The sequence below is a fragment of the Cotesia glomerata genome, linkage group LG5 (assembly GCF_020080835.1).
Source record: "Cotesia glomerata isolate CgM1 linkage group LG5, MPM_Cglom_v2.3, whole genome shotgun sequence".
Lineage (NCBI taxonomy): Eukaryota > Metazoa > Arthropoda > Insecta > Hymenoptera > Braconidae > Cotesia > Cotesia glomerata.
Genome location: NC_058162.1, coordinates 26,097,980 through 26,121,757, shown reverse-complemented (window position 1 = coordinate 26,121,757; position 23,778 = coordinate 26,097,980). Strand labels below are relative to the sequence as shown.

Genomic DNA, 23,778 nt, shown 5'->3' with positions numbered 1-23,778 from the left:
TGGAAAAAGCGCTCTCTAGTGTTTAATTAGTGAAGTAAAATTATACGAACAGCTGTCAATTTTTTTTAAAATTAAATTTAGCCGACATGAAAATTTTTATAATTTTTGATATTGAAAAAATTATTATAAAAAAATTAAAAGAAAAAATTTCACATGTAGAAAATTTTTAAAAATATACCTGCAATTTTTTATAATACTAAAGTTAGCCAACGATTTTTATTTTTTTTTTTAATAATTAAATTAGAAGAAAAAAATATTTTTAAAAAATTGCACTTACAGTTTTTTAAATTTTTTACAAATGAAAATTTTTTTTTATTTGTTTGTAATCATTTCTTTAATAAAAAAAAATTCTAAAAATTTTTAAATGTCGGCTAACTTAATTTTCATCAATTTTTTTTAACATTAAATTTAGCAGTCACTTGATGATTATTTTTATCTTTATTTAACAAATAAATTTTTTCTGAAAAATCATTTTTAAAAAATTGCACTTCTAATTTTTTACATTTCAATTTTTTTTCTCATTTTTTTTACCATAATTTATTTGTTAAAAAATTCTAAAAATCATTAAATATCTGCTATATTAATTCTCATTATTTTTTTACTCGCAATTTAATTGTTGAAAAAAATCCAAAAATTTTTTAATGTCGGCTAACTTTAATATCATTAAATTTTTTTCCTTTTGTGTCAATTAAATTATTTAGAAATAATTTTAATTTAAAATTGCAAATCTAGGACTAAAAAGAAAATTTTAAGCTGATAATTAATGATACTTCACTTATATACGATGACATGATCAATTTTGTTTACAATAATTGTTATAGTGCGCTTAAATATTTTAGTAATTATTGTCACTTATTAATAATTTAAAAACATTAATAAGATCGGGTTGCATAAATATATTTTCAGATATTTTATTTTAAAATTGATTAAATCAAAAATTTTATTTCATTCCAAAGTTTATGACATAGAAAAATAAAATTTCTGAAAATAAATTTATCAATAATTTACCAATAATTCATTTACAATTAAAACTGGATTTATCAATAAAAATTAAATACGCTGCGTAAAAAATTAGTAAAAATCTTCTTCATTCAACGTCGAAGCAGAATGTTGATTAACTATTTGCTCTTGACTTTTGTACATATCAGCGACCTGCTGAGCTGATGTTGCGTCCTCTGATTTTTTGTCATCGCGTACACGGATAAATCTTGGGAATCTTAGAGATATTCCTTTGACAGAATCCACCTGGAGATTAAAAAATTCGATTAATATTTATAATACTAAAATTAGCCGACTTTTTTTTTTTTAAATAATTAAAATTGCATTTACAGTTTTAAATTAAATAAATAAATAAATAATTTCAGTATCATAAAAAAAAAAAAATAAATCAAAAGAAAGAATATCTTACAATTCCAGCAGCAGCACGATGAACAGGTGACAATGATAAGTCAGCGCATTTTATTTCCCAAACTTGGGTTGGTTCAAACCAATGATCTGGCTCGTGGGATGAATCGTATCGATAATAAGACTTTGGCGAGGGTATCAAATGCTCTTTTAACAATGCTGTGTGTTTTGCAAGGTCTTCTTCACTGAATCCTGTTCCAATCTAAAAAATAAAATTTTACAAATTAATAATTACTAATTAAAAATTATCAAGGTAGTACCCTCAGAGATTCACAGTTCAAAATTTGATAAAATTTGACATATTAATAATAATATAATAATAAATTATAGTCAAATAATAAATCCACTAAATTTTTTAAAAGCTCGAAAGAAAAAAAAAATACTTAGCTTTTAAAATTTAGGTGATGATAATAATTAATGAAAAATTCAAAAATTAAAAAAAAAAATGCAACTTAGCATAAAAAAAATCAACTACGTAAATTAAAATAAGATTAATGTTACATTAAAATCTACTATTATTATTATTATTATTACAACTATAATAATAGTGAAATTGAATTTTATGGTGGCACGTTTAATGCATTCACGTAAAATATTAAAAAACACTTGCTTATTTAATTAAATTTTAATTAATGTTATTTAATTTTAGATATAATCTTTGATGTATATTTTTCACCTTTTTTCAACATGATAATTAATAATATCAATTATCATTTTGATCTCATTTAAAATATTATTTTCTATTAACAATGTTGAATTATGACTTTAAATAATTTCTTTGTAATTAAATGATCTATCTGTATTTTATTGAAATTTAAAATTAAATTTAATTGTAAACCTTCAATCAATTAATTAATTTTGCACTGAGTTATATTATATACAAATGTAAACCAGAGTCAAATAAAATTTTTTATCTATCTATTGATTTGTGATCACAGTCCTGTTTAAAAATATTCATTGAAAAAAATTCACGATCATGAGATTAAAATTTTTTTTAATAATTTTAATTGATTTCAATTTCTCACAAAAATGATTTATTGTTATAAAATAACAGATTGTAATTGAAACATATAATAAAAAAAATTTCAATTTCGCAGTATATATCTATAGATATAAAATTTGCATAGAGCGAATTTTAAAAATTTTTTTTTCAATGATTATTTTTAAACAAGGAGGAAACAGTAACTGCACGGAAAAAACAAGATGACACTGAACATCATCCCAGATTATATTGAATAAAAAAAATTTTCAGATAGTAGCTAGTATAATCCAGATATCACTATCTGAAATTTTTTTCACCAAATATCACTGAGTATAATCTGGGATGATATCCAGTGTCATCTTGTTTTTTCCGTGTATCCATGATAAAAAATAAAATAAATAAGGCTTTGTATGAAAAATTTAACACTTGTAACATCTGAGGTACTACCTTAATAAAAAAAAAAAAAACTCCAATTACCTTGCAAAGACTTTGATACTCCTCATTATCAGGATCATAGCAAGCAAGTAAAAACCCTCCATAAGTCCCAGTGCGTTTCCCCTTGCCAACATACCCGCCAATGACAACGCAATCCAAAGTGTCCCCAATGCCCTCCAAATAATCCTTCTTCAACTTCAACCAATTCCTGGACCTCTTGGCGATTTCATAAGTAGCATCTTCTTCAAGAGTCTTGACCATCAAGCCTTCGCAGTTACCTTTAACGGAGACCTCCAAGAACTCTTGGACCTCCTCCATGGTCGTAGTGTCCAAACTGGTAGCAAAGTACCATTCACCCTCGACCTCTTTAAAATGTTCCTTCAACAACTCCCTGCGTTCCTTAAAAGGCTTCTTGACCAGCGGCTCGCCGTTGAAGTACAGCAAGTCGAACATGAAGACACAGACCTGGACTTTGATGTCAGCTTCATTGGCATCTTTCCGCTTTCTGGTGCTGAGAATCTGGAAAGGAAGAATCTGCTTTTTCTCACGGTCCCAAGCTACAGCTTCGCAGTCCAAAATGCAGCTTTGAACCTTCTCGCCTCTTGTGTTGCTTAATCGTCCAATAATGTCCGGGTACTTGGAGGTATTATTCTCCTGGTTGCGGCTGTAAATATAAGCCTTGCCCTGGTCAGTCAGGTGAATCTGCGCCCGCTCGCCGTCGTACTTCCACTCGCAAGTGAACTTCAGCCCGTCGAACCTCTTAAGAACCTCCTGGACCCCTTTTGTGGGGTGAGCTAACATAGGCTTCAAAGGAACTCCAGGAGTCAGCTTGCATTTTTTAGGAAGCTCGGCTACTCCGTCCTCCAGCAAGACGGGAACTATCATTCCGTAATTAGGACACTCGCAGTAAGTAGTTTTGATAATCAGCGCAATTTCATCGTACTTTTTTTTAAATTCATCGCTGGAAACTTTCTTACTTGCGTCCAAAACCTCCGGAGGGTACTCCTGGTTAGGCGGAGTCATTGCACAGGCAAGCGCCAGCGCTTGGAGGACCGACTGCTCGGCCAGGCCGATCCGGAGCTTGCCAGCCAGAGATCTTATGAGGTACCTAAAATTTAATTATTTTACTTTGAATTATGAATTTATTCTGAAATTTTTTTCTAAAATATATATAATAATAATTGATATTGTTTTTTATAAAAAGCTACAAAAATCAACTCAACAATAAATGTCACCTTGATAAATATTATTTTATAATTAATAATAATATTATTATTGCTTTTAATTATTTAAATTATTAAAACCATCGTAGCACAAATTAATTTTTGACGAAATCAAGTGCAATTGTTTAATCTCTCGTCACAATTAAAAGATAACACTAATTAATATTTTTAAAATCTAAGCGTGATAATTGAGAAGTTTTTAAATCTAAATTTTATTTTTTACTTCAATATATTTTTTTTTTAACAATTTATCTTTTCAAACTTCTCAATAGTCAATTTTAATAATTGATATTTAATTGTTTTTTGTAAAAAGGAACAAATTATATAATCAAAAGTATGGAAAGCTTAAAAATTAAAATTTTTGGCCTTAACTTGAAGAAAATTAAGCTTTTTATAATTATCTAATTAAAATTAAAGCGTTTCATACTTTGAACAAAAAAAATATATACTTATGTAAATTATAAAATTAATATTAATCTAAGTGTATCTATAAGAAAATTGTTGAATATTTTTTAAACCAATCGGCACTTGGAAAATATTTAAAAGCGGATGTCAAAAAAAGAAAAAAAAATTTGCTATTAAATTTATAATTAAATGTAAAAATATTAATTAATTAAAATAATTATAAAGATATTTTATTATTTTAGGGACCACCAATGTACAGCCTTTGTCGAAGGAAGACAATGTTTTTTAATAAAAAAAAATTTACGTAAGGTAAAAGCCACAATTATTGACAGGGGTCTAAATATTGACACCCTAAATTATTTTTAAATATATTTAATCATCTGTAATAAGAATAACTATCATATAAATTTTTATTAAATTCTAATTAATTAAAAAATTGAAAAAAATTACTGTCAGTTCAAAATATTAAATATTAATTATTAAAAAAAAAATAAAGTTACCACCAGTTGATCAAACCAGCTTACGAACGTTTATTTTCTTAACAACTTTTATTAGAAAAGCATTTTTTTTAAATGCCGAGTTTAAATTAATTTCTTCATCTAATAATATCATCTTTTTTTTTTTTTAATTAACAATAAATGAAAAATTTATAAAATTGAATAATCGGAATTAATTGTATGCTTTATAATATTTAAATAATGGGTGTCAATAACTAGTTGATAATTTTTAAGTTGAATCTCATATTGACAGCCATTCGACAGCGCTAAGACGCCTTTTTTTGACTTTAATCTAAAAAATTAACTGTAAGAGTTTGAACTCTTCTGATAAAATAAATTATTTTATAATAAATTTTTATATTTTTAAAAGTAATTAATCATTTATGGAAATTATTATTAATAAACTTTAATAAAATTGATTACTTAATAATAAGTTTGGATAAATAAAAATAAGCAGATGATTGTAGGCATGCTTAGTATAGGTGTCAATAATTGGGGTGAAGGTATGTCAATAATTAGATCAATCAGTTTTTTAACCTGCCAATAATTGGTGAATCCGGATAATCTATTTAATTATTTAAAATTAATTAGTAAATATCAGTGATTATTATTTTAAAAAATTTGATTAGTAAAAACATTACGAGACATTACCACAAACAAAATTCAACGATATTGATATTTGATTAAAAAAAAAATCAAATCATAACTTTGTCTCTAATAGTGCCAATAATTGGACCTTTTTTCTTATTACTACTAAAGAAGATAATTATGAAGATTTTTAACCATACCTGGCTTCGGAGAACCTGCAAGCGACGAACAAATTCTGAATCCGGTCCACTTTTTTGGTCACCGACGCGTTTCCAGTAGACTGCGCTATTTCCTTCAGCTTGGTGAAGACATTCCCGACGGTAAGCGCCGCGGGTTGGAACATCACTCGCTGGTTAGAGCGACTCCCTTCAGCCACTATCCCCAGGTCCCCCGCTTCCTGGGCGTCGGCTTTTATCTGAGCTGGCGTCCGACCAGTGCACTGCGCGATCGCTTTGATCAAAGTTGTCTCCGCGATTCCTAACTCGACTCCTTCATAAGCTGGCGCTAGTTGGTTTAAACAAAGGTACACACTCGCCAGTAAGTCTTCAGGGGTGATCACTATGACTGACCTAAAGTAGTTCGACAGAATCTCGACGATCTTTAAACGCGAGCTAGTTTTCTCGATTACTTCCAAGGTAGCTGCCAAGGCTCTGTAAGGAGTCTTCTCTCCTTTTTTCCAAGGAGAGTCTAGAATTGGGTGATATTTTTCTTTGTCAGGTCGATAGTATACTTCGTCTTTTGAATCAGCTCCTAGAGGAGTTTTATCAAGCTTGCTTTTTGATTTTTCGGATAAAGTAGAATTATTTTTTGATGAATTGGAAAAAAAATTACGGATGTCTTTAACTGGAGATTTAATTGGTGACTTTTTTGGTGATTCTTTAGATTCAGATTCAGAGTCTGAGTCTATTATTTTAGACCGGAATTTTTTAGCTTTTGGTTTTAGTTCCAATTCTTCATCTGACGAAGATGAAGGACTTACTGTATCGTCTGCATTTTCTGTGACTTTAGATTTTTTTGGAGACTTTTTAGGAGATTTTTCTTCTAATTTAATTTTATCCTCAGATTCATTTATAGGTTTAACTTCAAGCTTGCTGGAATTAATTTCTTCAGCGTCCTCTGGGGTAAGAGGTAAAGCCAAATGCCCATCTTCGTCACTTGATTCTGAATTTAAAATTCTAGGAAGCTTTTTATCTTTTTTCTCGTGATCCGCTGCTCCATTTGTTGACTTTTTTTCAGGAGAAATTTGTTTTACAAAGGACAATTTATTTAAAGTCTCTTTGCTTTTGCTTTTAGATTTTTCTATAAAAAAAATTAATTAATACAAAAATTATTATATAAAAATTCCACATTTAAAAAATTAAAAAAATACAAGTGTAAATTTTTTAAAAACATTTTTTTTGTAGTAATTAATTTGTTGTAAAAATTCAAAGAATTTTCTAATGTTTGCTAATTTTAGTATCATATTTTTTCTGAAAGATTATTTTTAAAAAATTGCATTTAAAATTTTTACATGTCAATATTTTTTTCTGATTTTTTTTGCCGTAATTTGTAACAAAAATTATTAAATATTTGCTAAATTAATTTTTATAAAAAAATAATAATTTTTATGATCATAAATATTAATTTGAAATATTTATAAAATTACCTGTCAATTTTGGTGTTTTAGATTTCCGTGCTCTCGGCTTCTTGGTTTTATTATCCGACTTTTTGGCAGGTGGAGACCTAAAATAAATTTATAAAAATAAAAATATTTTATTATGATATTAAAAATAGCAGACATTTGACAAATTTTCAATTTTTTTAATAATAAACTAAAAAATTATTTTTAAAAAATTATGAAAATTAGTGATGAAAATTAATTTGGCACATGTTAAATGATTTTAAAAATTTTATAGCAAATAAATTATGGTAAAAAAAAATTAGAAAAAAAATTTGACGTAGAAATTTTAAAAAATAGAAAATGCAATTTTTTAAAAATAATTTTTTGGAACAAATTTTTTTGATAAAAAAATTCAAAAATTGTTAAGTGACTGCTAACTTTAATGTCATAAATTAGTGGCAGATATTTAATAATTTTTTATAATTTTTTAAAGAAATATATTAGTGCAAAAAAAAATTGACATATAGAAATTTAAAAAAATTAAAAATGCAATTTTTTAAAAACAATTTTTCGGAACAAATTTCTGTATTAAATGAAACAAAAAAATTATTACATGACAGCTGATTTTAATGTCAAAAAAATTACATTTATAATTTTTTAAAGACATTTTTTTTTGCTACTTATAATTTATTTGTTAAAAAATTTATAAAAATTATTAGATGTCTAAATTTTAGTATCACATTTTATTAATTAAATAAAATAAAAAATTAAATAAAATAATAAATTAGATAAAATAATAAATTAAATAAAATAATAAATAAAATAAAATAAAATAATAAATTAAATTAAATAAAATAATAAATTAAATAAAATAATAAATTAAATAAAATAATAAATTAAATTAAATAATAAATTAGATCAAATAATAAATTAAATAAAATAAAATAATAAATTAAATAAAATAAAATAATAAATTAAATAACTTACTCAGTACTGGTGTTGGCTTCATTATCCCGCTTTCTTTTTCCAGAGTCTTCAGCTGATTCGATGATCTTGTCACTTTTCTTTTGACTGCTGATATTTATGATATTAATGCGGTTAGAAAAATATTTTATTACTGAATTATTAATTACTACTGGATTAGATTTATAATAAAAAACTGAACCTTGAACTACTCTTAACAATTTAAACATCCTGATAGCATAAATATTATTTTAATTTTTGTGTGCAAACATACCTCGAGTCATTTTTATCCTCTGTCGTGGTTCTTTTAAAAAAAGATCTGTCAAAAGTAAATTTATTAAATTTTATTTTTAAATAATTCACTAAATGTCAAACAACACTTCAATATTATTTTTAATAATTATATATTTAAATATTAATATTTATTTATTAATTTATTTACTCACGTTATAGAACGCTGCGCCATTTCTAACCTCTAAATAATAAGATTAATTTGGCGGGAAGTTTGTCTTCCCCCACTCTTATTACAAAAATGGCGGGAATATTTAAAATTGAATTTTAAATCTAAAAAATTAATTTAAAATATTTTAATAAAAAAAGTTAATTAAAAATAATTTAATAAAAATTAATTAATTAAAAATATTTTTAAAAAAATTAATTAATTAAAAATAATTTAATAAAAATTAATAAATTAAAAATAATTTAATAAAAATTAATTAATTAAAAATATTTTTAAAAAAATTAATTAATTAAAAATAATTTAATCAAAAAAAATTTAATAATAAAAAATTACACATTCATTTTTTTTTTAATTTATTTATTTTTGCAATCCAAACACATCTTTAAATTTTTATAATTAGTTGTAATAAATATTTCCATATTAATCACTACAATATTCAAATTATGTTTGATTTAAATGAGAATAAATTTAAAAATAAAAAAAAGAAACTCCAAAAATTTCATTTTTTTACAAAATTAAATGCATGAATTTTAAATTCCATTTGACATTTATTATTTTAAATATTTTCACCTCTTTGTAATTAAATGGACAATTTTTATAAAAAAATTGCATTGTAAAAATTAGGGGCAAGAAATTTTGATCGCATTTTAAATCAAATTTTTTTTTTTTTAGCAAATAATATTCAGCAAAAATCTAGCAGTGTCTAAAATATTAAATTTAAAATCTATTTTCCATTTATCATTATTATTATTCTTATAATTATTAATAATAGTATATCATTAATTTACATATTACTCTATACATATAACTGCCAAGAAATTCCGCCTAGTCTCACAAGAAAAGTCCAAGTAAAAAAAAACTTTTTAAATTTTGAAAAAAAACTACCATTATTATTATCATTAATTATTAATCATCTCAATGCAATGTTAAATAATCACACGTGTAAAAAAGTAAGTTACCAAAAATTTAAGCACTCAAACTCACAATTTTTTTTTTAAACACATTGTATATAATGTATCATTATAATAATATATAAATTTGTATAAATGGCTATGGACTAATCGAATCCCAGAAAAAATAGACCCGTAAAAAGTTTTTAAGTTATCAAAAATTCATATCATTTTATTAAAATTATCAAATAAAAATTATAACAGTAATTTTTTTTTTTTTGTAAAAAATGGAGCGATTATTTTGGGGGGTGTTTATTTTTCAGGAAAATTTTGGATGACATTAAAGTTAGCAGTCACTAAAAATTAAAAAAATTTTTTTCAACAAACAAATTACTTTAAAAAAATTGCATTCTTTATTTTTTAAAATTTCTAAATGTCAATTTTTTTTTTCTAATTTTTTTTGCCACAATTTATTTGTTAAAAAAAATTCTAAAAATTATTAAATATCTGCTAAATTTAATGACATTAAAGTTAGCCGTTATTAGAGAATTTTTTAATTTTTTTTAATAAAAAAATTTGTTCGAAAAAATTATTTTAAAAAAATTGCACGGAAAGAACATGATGACACTGGATATCATCCTAGATTATACTGAGTGAAAAAAATTTTTCAGATAGTAGCTAGCATAATCCAGATTACAATGAGTATAATCCAGATATCACTGAGTATAATCTGGCATGATATCCAATGTCATCTTGTTCTTGTGACTTTAATATCATAAATTTTGGGAGTGATAAATTATTATTATAATTTCTATATTATAATAATTTAAATAAAAAAAATATAAATTTTTCACAACTTAAAAATTTTTTCTAACAAACAAATTAATTTTAAAAAATTGCATTTTTTATTTTAAAATTTTTACGTCAATTTTTTTTGCCATAATTTATTTAAAAAAAAAATCTAAAAATTATTAAAAATCTGCTAAATTTATTATGAAAATTAATTTAGCAGATATTTGATAACTAAAAATTTTTTTGACAAATAAATTATGGCAAAAAAAATTATAATAAAAAATTGACATGTAGAAATTTTAAAAAATAAAAAATGCAATTTTTTAAAAATAATTTTTCGGAACAAATTTATTTGTCAATAAAAACTAAAAAATAATTAAGTGCACGGAAAGAACAAGATGACACTGGATATCATCCTAGATTATACTGAGTGAAAAAAAATTTCAGATAGTAGCTAGTATAATCCAGATTACAATGAGTATAATCCAGATATCACTGAGTATAATCTGGGATGATATCCAGTGTCATCTTGTGTGTGATACATTATTATTATAATTTTTATACTATAATAATTTAAATAAAAAAATATGAATTTTTCATAACTTAAAAATTTCCGGTCTATTTTTTCCGATTACCGGACTAATCATTGAGTAATAATTATAATTATTAGTAATAATTATTCAATAAAATGGATCGCAATTAATAAAGTCAAGGTAAGGTGTACCGAACATAAGGAACCTCAACATCAGCTCCATTTTTATCATTGCAGCATAATTCAAATACCAGAGCGCGAACATGTGGGTCCAGCTTTTTCTTGGAGACCTTCCTGACGACCTCAGACATGGGGAGTCCCATGCGTTCATCGCGCTTGGCAGCAGCCATGAAGAACGAGTAGAGCATACAAACTCCCTGAGAAAGCATAGTGACCTCCAGATTGTGTTCATTCTGGAAGTAATCCAAGAATTCTTTCAGCGTGAGCTCGCCTTTTACTTCAAATCTGTCCCAGAGAGTCCACTCTGTGTCGTAGTACTTGAGCTTGGGCGCCGGGATCGGCTCTGAGAACCCAAAGAAGGGCAGGGCTAGGTTAACAAATCCATTTTTGTAAAGCGCAAGATCTTTAAACCCGCGAGTTAATTTTATCAGTTCAAGACAAACTAATCCAGCTACTACGGAGGTAGTGGTAGCGATAGCAGGGATTATTTTCCCGGCAATGAGCTTGCTCTTGTGTCTGTCAGCGGGAGGGATGCGGTAGTTGGTAGCGCGCAAGTTAGAAGCCGCGACAATAAAGTCAATGTGGAAATTAGAGTCATCGTCTTTCTCAAAGTCTTGAGGATTGATCACTAGATCTTTGAGCTCGTGCTGCTTCGGCAGCTCTTCAATTAATTGGGTGAGTCTTTCGTGGTCAACACTGCCACTTCCGTTGGACACCTGAACCTGGGCGTCGGTCTCAGCTATCTTGACTCCTGATTTAGGCGTGAAAGGCTGCACTTCAACGGTGCTGACAATCCGGGCGATTTCTTCCCGGTTGCGATTAGCTGGCATGCTATAAACAGCTGCTTTGAGATTAGCAGCTGCTACGATGTAGTCCAGATGAAGAGGATCGTTGACGTCAAACTCGAGAGGCACTGGACAACGCTTGGGTCCAGACCAGAAGGGCTGGCCGCTGGAAGTTACCTGATAAAAGAAGGGAAATTTATATAATAAATATAATAATTAAAATTAATTTAATAGTTTTTTTTAATTTCTTTAACAAATAAATTAGAAAAAAAAAATGACATTTAGAAATTAAAAAAAAATAGAAAATTCAAATTTTTTGGTTAAAAAAAAATTAAAAATTGTCAAGTGTCTGCTAACTAAAGTCATTAAATAATACTAGCTACCTTGCAGTCACTATGTGACTGCCGTGACTCGTGAACTATAAATAAATAAAATTTTGCTTAATTAAATAATGACTTTTGTTAAATTGCACTGTATTTTCTTGAATATTGACGTTTTTAAAGATATAAGCTCATTCCGACGTTACACTCATCAAGAGCTTTTATTTGAGTACCCACATCAATTTTTGATATATTTTTCATATATACATATATATAATATATATTTTATAAATATAAGCTCATTTTGATGTTACACTTATCAAGAGCTTTCATTTGAGTACCCACATGCATTTTTGATATATTTTTCATATATACATATATATAATATATATTAAATATATAAATATATGAAAAAATTGATGTGGGTACTCAAATGAAAAGTCTCGATGAGTGTGACGTCGGGATAAGCTTATATCTTTAAAAATGTCAATAGTTGACAAGATACAAGGTCGTTTCTTAATTATTGATATTTTTAAGGAAGTTCGAGCGAATCTAATGTAAAAAATAATTTCCAACTTTGAGCTTTGAAATTATACGTATAAATAAATACGTAATTTATCTAATCCCAAAATTTAAAAAATATTCACCATTCAGTTACTAAGATATTAAATTTTAAAAATCACATATTTTATCTCCTTATACACGGGGTCTTATGGCGGACAAACTTTTTGTCGAGACTTTAATTATTTATTTCAATATTAACCTCCCAACTTTAACGGATAAAAAACTATACACAAGAAACGTGGATTATTGCAAAATATAAAAACAATTTAATAATAATACATTACCGATATAATTTTTGAAATATTTAAAGTTAAATTTTGTGTTTGTAACTCGTTTATCGTCAGCTATTTATTCGAATAAAGATTTGACAACATCGCGTCAACAGCTGAGAAAAAAGAAAAGGATAGAAATATAGTTACAGAGAGAGAAATGTTTAACTCACACACTCATCCACGTCTCTGTTATGGGTGTAATCAAGCGCGCTATTGCCAAATCTGTTTATTTATTCCGGCAAGTAATAAATACCAAAGTCATTTTATTACTTTACTTTATTAAATAAGTAAAAATCATGAATTATTAAATCGTTTAAATTATTTTAAACTAAAATAAAGAATTTTGACGAATATTGGGAAAACTAAAATTAAAAAAAAATTTTAACACTATTTTGACTCATTAGTTACGCTCGAACTTCCTTAAATAATGACTTTTGTTAAATTGCCCTGTATTTTCTTAAACATTGACGCTTTCAAAGATATAAGCTCACCCCGACGTTACACCCATCAAGAGCTTTCATTTGAGTACCCGCATGTATTTTCATATATTTTTCATATATACATATATATAAATATATGAAAAATTGATGTGGATACTCAAATGAAAGGTCTCGATGAGTGTAACGTCGGGGTGAGCTTATATCTTTAAAAATGTCAATCGTGCACAAGATACAAAGTGATTTCTTAATTATTGATATTTTTAAAGATGTAAGCCCATCCCGATGTTAAACTCGTCAAGAGCTTTCATTTGAGTACCCACATGCTTTTTTGATATATTTTTCATATAAACATATACATAATATATATTTTGAAGATATAAGCCCATCCCGATGTTAAACTCATCAAGAGCTTTTATTTGAGTACCCACATGCAGTTTTGATATATTTTTCATATATACATATATATAATATATATAAATATATCAAATATATGAAAAATTGATGTGGGTACTCAAATGAAAGGTCTCGATGAGTGTAACGTCGGGGTGAGCTTATATCTTTAAAAATGTCAATCGTGCACAAGATACAAAGTGATTTCTTAATTATGTATCTGGAGATAGAGCATTTTTGAATGTTGCGTAATCATAATATTGACTATTGGTGAGAATGAAGTGAAACCTTAAAAAGGAACAAGTTCAAGAACTTTGCAATTACACTAAATTACACTAAAAAAAACCGATTTTATCATATGACTATCCTGGAGACAAAATTTTTCTTATTCTCTTAGTAATATCGATTACCTGGTCCGGCGGGAAGTTGAACAGCAGCTGGCGGATTTGATTGTTGTACTGGTCTTGCCAGTGATTGCGCGCCCAGACGATGCAATCTACAAAGCTCTTGGGTCGCTCATCAACTAGAGCAGTCTTGACCAGCTCCAGGACTTCCAGAGGCTGGACTCCGGGGAGTTTAAGGGTTCTTTCAACGAATTGCGGGTCGTTGATGTACTGAGCAGCATTTTCGGCGTTCTGCCTGAACAATCCTTCGAAATTGTCCCTCGCCCACTGGAGAGTGTGCTCGATAGCATTCGGGAAGTTCTTTAATGTGCAAATCGGAATACTCTTCTCTGGAGGGTCTTGAGACGAGCTGTAAGACTCGGTAATAAAAGGAACTACCACCTGAGTGTTCCCTTTAGTTCCTAAAGTTCCAGATTCCAGCAGCGGCTTTCTGTAGTAGACACACCGACGGTCCATGTAAATTCTTGCGTCCACATTGTCCAGCGCGTTGGCAACTCCGTCTAAGACTTCAAAGAATTCATCGTTGTAAACCTTCTCTGTTTCAGTTCCAACGCGGTTCTCGTGAGCTATCACGTTCATGCTCGGGTTCATTCCTTTGACCACCCTGGCAGCAGTTGAAGACTTGGCCTTTTGAACATCAGCGGGTCGGAATAAAAATTGACGGTTCAAATTGGACTTTTCTATCAGGTCCATGTCTGTGATTGTTACACATCCGTTCTCTGCTCCCACACCAATCATCGCGAAGTTCTTCAGCAGCTCACAACCAATTGCTCCAGCTCCCACGACAAAGTACTTGAGTCCTCCGATTTTGGACTGGAATTTACGACCGAAGATAGCGATCTGGGAATCGTAGCGGCAGTTTCGAGGCATGCAGTCTTCTTCAACAATCTCTGAGCGGTCTTGAGGTAAGCATTCAATTGCGTCGAAGTACAGCCATTGGAATATTGGAGAAAACTTACCTGTAAATAATATTTATTGTTTTGAATTATTAATTTTCATAGTTATGTGTTTAATTGTTTGCAATTGATTAGTCTGAATGATTCGTGAAAGTCGGTAATTGTTAAATTAATTGTTCATTTGCTATGATATTAAAGTTAGCCGACGTTTTTAATTATTTAATTTTTTTTTAATAGTTATAGATAGAATTTTTAAGTTATCGAGGTTTTACTGTATTTGTAACTTAAATAATTAGTTTTTTGAGCTTAGCTGATATTTTTGCTTATAGAAGACAACAATAGCTATAATTAAAAAAAAAAAAAAAAGTAAATCGATTCGTTTTTCACGGAGTTACAGATATTTGTTTATAAGCGCTCGAGCGAAATTGCATTTTTTACACGCTTTATATTAGCTTCACTTGTATGTCAGTTTGTCAGTATGTCAGTAACTCTCCGTGGGTAATTTGCGCGCCTGAATATTTTTGATAATCAACAAATAATAGTTTAAAAAAAAACTAAAAAATCACGCTTTTATAAATAAACCAAACTAAAAAGTAAAAAATAAATAATAGTTTAAAAAAACTAAAAACACGCTTTACATAGAAAACCAAACTAAAAAATAGAAAATAAATTTTAATAAATTTAAATTAAGAATAATGTTAAAAATTTCAATAAATATAAATTAATAATAGTGTAAATAAAAAAAATGTATTTTATTTTAAAAAAAGCGTGGGGTGCATGGTGTCAATAGTTATAAATATTTTATTGACAGATATGAGTAGAGTGATTATCATTTTGATAATATCTTAAAAAGCACCCCACGCTTTTTTTTAAAATAAAATACATTTTTTTGTTTACACTATTATTAATTTATATTTATTGAAATTTTTAACATTATTCTTAATTTAAATTTATTAAAATTTATTTTCTATTTTTTAGTTTGGTTTTCTATGTAAAGCGTGTTTTTAGTTTTTTTAAACTATTATTTATTTCATTAAAAAATTAATATATCGTAAACTATTAGTCTTAGAGACATCGGGATTGACTAATTTTATTCCTTATTTAATTCTTAAAATTTCATACGCAGCATGTCTCGATTACTTTTACGTAGTTTCTGAGATATTTTAATTCAAAGCTACTAGCAAAATGGTTATTTTTTAAACAATTGAATTATCTACATATTTTTCTGAGTATTTTAAAAAAAAAATTTCAATTTATCACATTTGCATTGAAAGTCTTAAACAAACGGCCTAATATTTCCCTGCCTAGACTATAGCCGGAAGGGACTTAGACTCTGGCCAATAAATAAAAACAATAATAATAATAATAATAATAATAATAATAATTAGAGCAGTTGCCGCGACACCAAAAGATCCAGGTTCGATTCCTGGTCTGAGCATTTCCGAATTATTTTTTCAGTAATTGAAAAAAAAGATTCACTGAGTAAAAAAATTAGGAAAACGGTTGACCCTGAAGGCCATGCCTGCAACTTCCCGCTAATTCCATACCTGGATGCTTAAAATTGCACTTATGCTGTTTTTGAGCGCTCTTCGAGCTCAAAAATACAGCTTATGAGTTGTTTTGAGCTCTCCGAGCTCAAACAGATAACATTTCTCTGCTTTTGAGCTCTTCGAGCTCAGAAGTCTACTAAAAGTTTGATAAAATACTATTTTTTGAGTTTTCAAACCGCAATAACTTTTGAATGAATGAACCGATTTTTACGCAGTTGGCGGTATTCGATGCAGTTTTTTAAACCTTTTAAAAAATCTTTAAGTTTAAATTGATCAAACTATAAATTTCGGAGTAATTCCGAAAAAACACTTTTTTGGGTTTTCTTTCTTGCACGATATCTCTCGAATGAATCAACCGATTTTGACCGGATTAGCGGCGATCGACGTGGTTTTTCAAGGAAAAGAGCTGATTAGTTTTTGGAGTTGATCGATAAAGCCGTTCAAAAGTTATTCCAAAAAAAACCACTTTTGAAAAAAATTTTTTTTACAGTTTTTTGTAAATTTCTCGAAATATATTGGTCCAAATTATATCTAAAATCTAAGTTTGGACAAGCCCTTTCAAATGGCGCCAACCGCGATCAAATCGGTCAAGCCATTCAAAAGTTATGAGAGGTTTACATACTTACACACACACATACATACATACATACATACAGACATAGTGACACCCTCGCGGGGATAGTCAGGGAAGCTTCCTGTGACCTTCAAACGTCGAGATCTGATGAAAACTCGATTTTTGTAAAACGGGGTAAAACCAATACCTTCCCGATTTTTGAAAATCTGAGATTTTTTTAGCGGGAAGTTAAAAATTAACTTCTTTGCTTAATCTTAATTAAAAATAAAAAATTTTTAATTATTGGATATATTCACCCGAAGATGGTATTGAGTGCTCATACCGACAATAATGCTGTGAAAATAAATTTAATAAATAAAAATTTAATGTAAAAATTAAAATTAGTCTAACATCAATTTGGATCGGGGATAATGGCTTTGAAATATGGAATTCTTCATTTAGTAAAATCACCGATTTTCGGAAAAAATAGTAAATAATAATAATAATAGCTTACCTGAGCAAGCTTTCATAACTTCTTGAGCAACAATTCCCCCAATAATAGCGTTCATAGGGTTAAAATTACCCACTGAAATTTTAGCAAAAGTCTCCAGCAATTCCTTCTTAACTTCAGTTTCAATTCCATGCTTCTCTTGAACAGTCTCAACTAAACCCAAGAAACTATCAGCATCTTCCTGGTTCCAAGCTCTCGGGAACTTGCCATGAGTTTTAACATACTCATGAAGAGTAATGAAAGCTAAATGCAGCTGTTCAGGATGATCAAACTTCCCAAAGTCAGTCATAATAAACTCCGGCTGTCGGAGAGATTCCTTAAGTTCCTTAAAGTTAATCACTTTCGGCATTTTCACCTGGGTAATAATTCCCCCTCTTACATACTCGCTGAAGGACGAAGTATCATCAATTGCAAAAGCATAAGGTCCTAGGACCTTAATTTTCTTAGGCTCGCAATTATTTAACTCAGTCATTCCTTGAATTTCAGAGAAAGTGACAAAATCTCCGTCCTCCATGCCATGGCGAGTGTCTTCTAGACAAGTAACAACTCCCTCAGCGTCTCTAGAGATGCTAGCGATCATCGCACTAACTGGAGGCTCTCCCGTGGTGTCTACGACAGTAAACGCCGGGCCAAAGTCGCAGAATACTTGAGCAAAGAGCCCGTGAGTGTCTGCAATTATCAAAGCGATGTTATTAGCACGAGCGATTGCAGAAACTCGGAGCTGATCTTCTAGAGTTGTCTCTGTAAGTACAACCACTTTGAATTTTTTTAGAAAATCTTCATCGAGCTCTCCTTCATGGTACCGGGTCGGGACGTAGTTGTTCAGCTCGGACAGGCGCTGGTAGCAAGCTACGGCTCGGTTTTTACCAATATCAGCTTCAGTGAGGTAAAATTGAGATCCCAAGTCTGAAATAGTACAATTTGCAATCTTTATAACACTGTAAACTTTAGAACCGATACTGAGAATTTTAGTGGTATTTATTCGAACTTACTTAGTGAATTTAAATGTTTAAATAAGTCATAAAGTTTAGTGTGACTCTGTTTTGAATATAGCGCGGTTAGTTAGACTTTTCTGTCGTGAGACGGCACTAACGACACATGTACAAGTAAGGTAAAGTACCCAATAGTTGAACAGATTTCAAAGTAAAACATATTTGACCCTACTTTTAATATATAAAGATGTAATTATTAGTTCAAATTAGTGATTTTCATGAAAATCTAAACAATTTTGAATTGATTAGCAAAATAACAAAGATAATTGATTAATTATATTTTGACAACGTTTTTAAAATAGACTATCCAAGGAGTAGTAGTTAAACAATCAATTCTGACAAGCCTTAGTAGTTGAACACTCCGGGAGCAGTAGTTGAACTAATAAAATATATGGCAATAGGCACACCAAAAATTTTAAACGTTTTATTGAAATATCAAAACAAATATAACATATTATTGAATAATATTAAAAATAATACTGTCAATATTTAATATGTTCATTTAAAAATGATAAATATTTGTATTTAATTTTTTAATTACATTTTTTATGAATGGCAAAGCAAATTTTCAATTATAAACCAAAAAAACTCAATTCAAAACGTTCAATAATTTTTAACTACACTAATTTTTAATCATAAAACTTATTTAAATTGCAGTAATTAATACAAATCACAATGCTGATCACTAATCTATAAACCTATTAGAGGTTATAGTGCTGTTAAAACTATACGGCCTCAGCCTGTTCAGGTTATGGGTACCGCTTTGAAAATTTCGAGGTATAGTTAAACGCTAAATTTAATATAAAAATTCTAGTTTATGTCTTTGCAAAAAATATGTTATTTAGAAAAGACTATTTCATTAGACGGTACAGTTTTTTTTACTTAAAATGATGATAAAGTAAAATACCCAGTAGTTGGTTTCAAAGTAAAACTTATTTGACCCTACTTTTAATATATAAAGATGTAATTATTAGTTCAAATTAGTGATTTTCATGAAAATCTAAACAATTTTGAATTGATTAGCAAAATAACAAAGATAATTGATTAATTATATTTTGACAACGTTTTTAAAAAAGACTATCAAAGGAGTAGTAGTTGAACAATCAATTCTGACAAGCCTTTGTAGTTGAACACTCCGGGAGAAGTAGTTGAACTAATAAAATATATGGCAATAGGCGCACCAAAAATTTTAAACGTTTTATTGAAATATCAAAACAAATATAACATATTGAATAATATTAAAAATAATACTGTCAATATTTAATATGTTCATTTAAAAATGATAAATATTTGTATTTAATTTTTTAACTACATTTTTTATGAATGGCAAAGCAAATTTTCAATTATAAACCAAAAAAACTCAATTCAAAACGTTCAATAATTTTTAACTACACTAATTTTTAGTCATAAAACTTATTTAAATTGCAGTAATTAATACAAATGACAATGCTGATCACTAGTCTATAAACGTATTAGAGGTTATAGTGCTGTTAAAATTATACGGCCTCAGCCTGTTCAGGTTATGGGTACCGCTTTGAAAATTTCGAGGTATAGTTGAACGCTAAATTTAATATAAAAATTCTAGTTTATGTCTTTGCAAAAAATATATGTTATTTAGAAAAGACTATTTCATTAGATGGTACAATTTTTTTGACTTAAAATGGTATATTTACGATTTAGTACCTTTTTCATGAAAAAAATAGCATCTATCGGCGATTCTCTTTATGTCAACTTTTAAGTTAGTAAAAATATAATTGTTTTGATTTATAATTGAAAAAACTTACAGAAATCAATTACTGTATCATTTAGTAATTATAATATGCTTATATTACTCATAATAAATTTACGGATTTTGTATTATAACAATTCGAAAAGTCTGTTCAAGTACTGGTCCCATTTTTATAAGTGTTCAAGTACTGGGTACTTTACCTTATATGCCTGGGACTTGTGTGTGTTTTTAATCATATGTTTTGGAAAGTAGCTAAGGTTAGACACGCGGTTGCTAGTAGTGTGCATAATATTAAATAAAAATATTAATTAATTGTTGATAATAATTGCCATATTTTCAAATGACAATTATTGTTTCGTAAATCTTTAGCTAAATGGACTTTTGGATAAAATTTAATTTACTGATCATATTTCTCCATGCGACTGTAATACAGCGCATATTTATTTGGACTTAGATGTCTATATAGAATTATTCAAAGGTACACGGAAAGAACAAGATGATACTGGATATCATCCCAGATTACACTGAGTATAATCCAGATTACAATGGGTATAATCCAGATATCACGCAGTATAATCTGGATTTTTCTAGCTACTATCTGAATTTTTTTTTTCACTACAGATATCACTGAATATAATCTGGGAGTATATCCAGTGTCATCTTGTTTTTTCCATGTATTTTATTTATTTATTTATTGAAAATCAATTTTTATAGAATTTAATTTTTATTTAGTATTTTTAAAATATTTTTATTATAGAAATTTTATTTATTTATTGTCAATTAATTTTTATGGAATTTAATTTTTGAAATGATGTATTTAAGAATTTAGATATTTTTGTATATTGTTGACATGTGAATGATGGTTTGTTATTGAATTATAGACGCCTGATCGTTGAGATTATCAACGAAACGTTGCGGAATTTACAATTTAGACATAATATGGATAATAAATCACGGATCTTAAATAACCTGAGCATTTATTTATTTATTTATTGGCTGAGATCTGAAAATTACCTTTAATAGTGCAATTGACCTTGTCATGAAGTGTCACGGACTTTACTCCCCCGAGGATGACGTTCTTGGCCACCTCGACTCCCAATCCTCCTAGCCCAGAGATTAAAACGTCGGAGGACGCCATGCGTCTCATCGCGTCGTGCCCCAGGACGTACAGCTGGCGCGAGTACAGTCCCTCGTCGATGTCTCCGCTGGTAGTTGGTAAATTAGTGCTTGCATCTCCAGCTGAGCCTCCTGTTTGAGGGGTTGAGCCGTTCTTGGCCATTATTGGCGTGCTTACTGAGTCGGCACCTCCCGTTGTAGCAGCAACGCGTCGCTTCTTGGTTGGAGGGTCAACGGAACTCTCCACCACTTCAACACTAGACATCGGACCACAGAAGTGCCGTTTTTATGTTCTCTTTCTGCAATTTACAATTTATTTTATTTTTTTTTTTTAGTTTTTTTATAAACACATTTCTAACCTTAGCTATTTTACTCACCTAGTTTAGATAGAACTGCGGAATTTTAGAAATAGATACTAAAGATTTTTAAAAAGGTGCTTTAGTGCCAAAGAGAGGTTTTGTAAACTGGAAAATAAGGTTAAAGTTAATTTACATGGGGAAATAATTAATTAAAAAAATAATTCGCGTTCTTTCTTACTTGTCTCTTTTGTGCCCCGCTTCGTCACTCTATTGTCTGACTCGACTGTAGTGTGTAGTTGCCTAGCCCGTGTCGCCTCTTTCGTCCGCCAGCAGCACCAGTTCTATATACGACTTTAGTTATTATGGTTTTTATATTTAGTTTTTTATTATTTTTTATGTTGTCTTGCAAAATTAATTGATAAGTTTTAGTTGTTTTTTTATAATTTTACTCACTTTAATTGTTGTTCGGATTTGCTGAGGGTAATTCACTGGAATTTAAGCTCCGGAGATATTCGCGACTACTCGATTCAATGACTCACTGTGATATGCTATCGACTGGCGCCATTTTGAATTACTATCGATAAATACCGCGGAAAATTTTTAACTTTTTTTGGGTTTTATTTATTTTTATATCATTTTGGAAGATGGAAATTAAGAGTAAGTTTTTTTATTTTATTTTTTTTGAACAATTTTTATAAATTATCTGTCAACTTTTATGACTCTGAAGTTAGTAGATGTCTAAAAATTTTTGATTTTTTTTATTAATTAAATTAAAACTAAAAAAATATTTCTAAAAAATTACACTTATAGTTTTTCAAGTTTTTTATGTCAAAATTTTTTTTTAATTATTTAATTGGAATTTTTTCAATTAAAAATTTTTAAAAATTTTGATGATATTAAAGTTAGCTGTCACTTCACCATTTTTTAATTTTATTTAACAAAAAAATTTGTTCCAAAAAATTTTTTTTTTAAAATTGCATTTTTACTTTTTTAAATTTTTTAAATGTCAATTTTTTTTCTCATTTTTTTTATCCAGTAATTTATTTATTAGAAAAATTATTAAAACTTTGCTAAATTAATTTTGATAAAATTTTTAAATGTCGGCTAACTTCATTTTCATCAATTTTTTATCAAATGTCAAAAAAAAATGTTTTTTTGACATTTGACTAAAAAAAAAAATATTGACAAAAATTAAAAAAATTTTGAAAATTTATGGCGAAAAAAATTGACAAATTTTTATAAATAAAAAATGAAATTTTTTATAAGTAATTTTTTGAAACAAATTTATTTATTAAAAAAAATTAAAAAGGAACTGCCAATTTTAATGTCATATTTATGAAATTTATCCCTAATTTTTTTTTGACATTTGATATAAAAAATTAAGAAAAAATATTGACAGAAATTAAAACAAATAAATTTTATAAAAATAATTTTTTAAATTTAGCAGATATTTATTAATTTTTTTAAATTATTTTAAAAAAATTGACAGAAATTTTAAAAAATAAAAAATTCTATTTTTTTGAAGTAATTTTTTGGAACAAATTTATTTGTTAAAAAAAATTAAAAAATCATTAAATGACTGTCAATTTTAATGTGATATTTATGAAAATTATTTTGGAACATATTTAATATATTTTCAAAATTTTTAAAACAAATAAATTATGTCAAAAAAAATGTAAAAATTTAAAATACTTTTTTTAAAAAAATTATGGTGACTAGAAACAAATTTTTACTTAATCTATTTGTAATTTTTTACAGTATCTAAAAATAAAAATTTATAACAAAAAAAATTAAGTACAAATTTTTAAAAATAAAAAAAAGCAATTTTTTTAAAATATTTCTTTGGAAAAAAAAATGTTAAATAAAATTAAAAAATTATAAAATGACTGTTAATTTCAATGTCATATTTATAAAAATTAATTTAGCATATATTTAATATATTTTTAAAATTTTTGAAACAAATAAATTATGATTGGCCAAAAATATAAAAATACTTTTTTAAAAAA

At 27.7% G+C, this 23,778-nt stretch overlaps 2 protein-coding genes across 3 annotated transcripts; both read right to left on the bottom strand.

Moving 5' to 3' along the window:
• Positions 1-884: 884 nt before the first annotated feature.
• LOC123264702 (DNA ligase 1) lies at positions 885-8,631 on the bottom strand. 2 transcript variants are annotated; one of them, XM_044728127.1, is made up of 8 exons: positions 8,544-8,631; positions 8,372-8,416; positions 8,122-8,208; positions 7,180-7,256; positions 5,735-6,833; positions 2,864-3,929; positions 1,409-1,606; positions 885-1,245 (listed from the first exon to the last, which is right to left on the bottom strand). In XM_044728127.1, exons 1-8 carry the CDS (start codon positions 8,561-8,563, stop codon positions 1,072-1,074), a joined length of 2,766 nt encoding a protein of 921 aa, XP_044584062.1. In that variant the 5' UTR covers positions 8,564-8,631; the 3' UTR covers positions 885-1,071. The 2 variants fall into 2 exon arrangements, with proteins under 2 accessions (XP_044584062.1, XP_044584063.1); XM_044728128.1 differs by having other exon boundaries at positions 8,122-8,205; positions 8,544-8,578.
• A 2,199-nt stretch (positions 8,632-10,830) lies between these two features.
• On the bottom strand, positions 10,831-22,334 carry LOC123264725 (ubiquitin-like modifier-activating enzyme 1). The gene is made up of 7 exons (XM_044728158.1): positions 22,226-22,334; positions 22,011-22,113; positions 21,851-21,937; positions 21,372-21,772; positions 17,640-18,542; positions 14,133-15,085; positions 10,831-11,913 (listed from the first exon to the last, which is right to left on the bottom strand). The coding sequence occupies exons 4-7, from the start codon at positions 21,736-21,738 to the stop codon at positions 10,948-10,950; spliced, it is 3,189 nt and encodes a 1,062-aa protein (XP_044584093.1). The 5' UTR covers positions 21,739-21,772; positions 21,851-21,937; positions 22,011-22,113; positions 22,226-22,334; the 3' UTR covers positions 10,831-10,947.
• Positions 22,335-23,778: the final 1,444 nt, after the last annotated feature.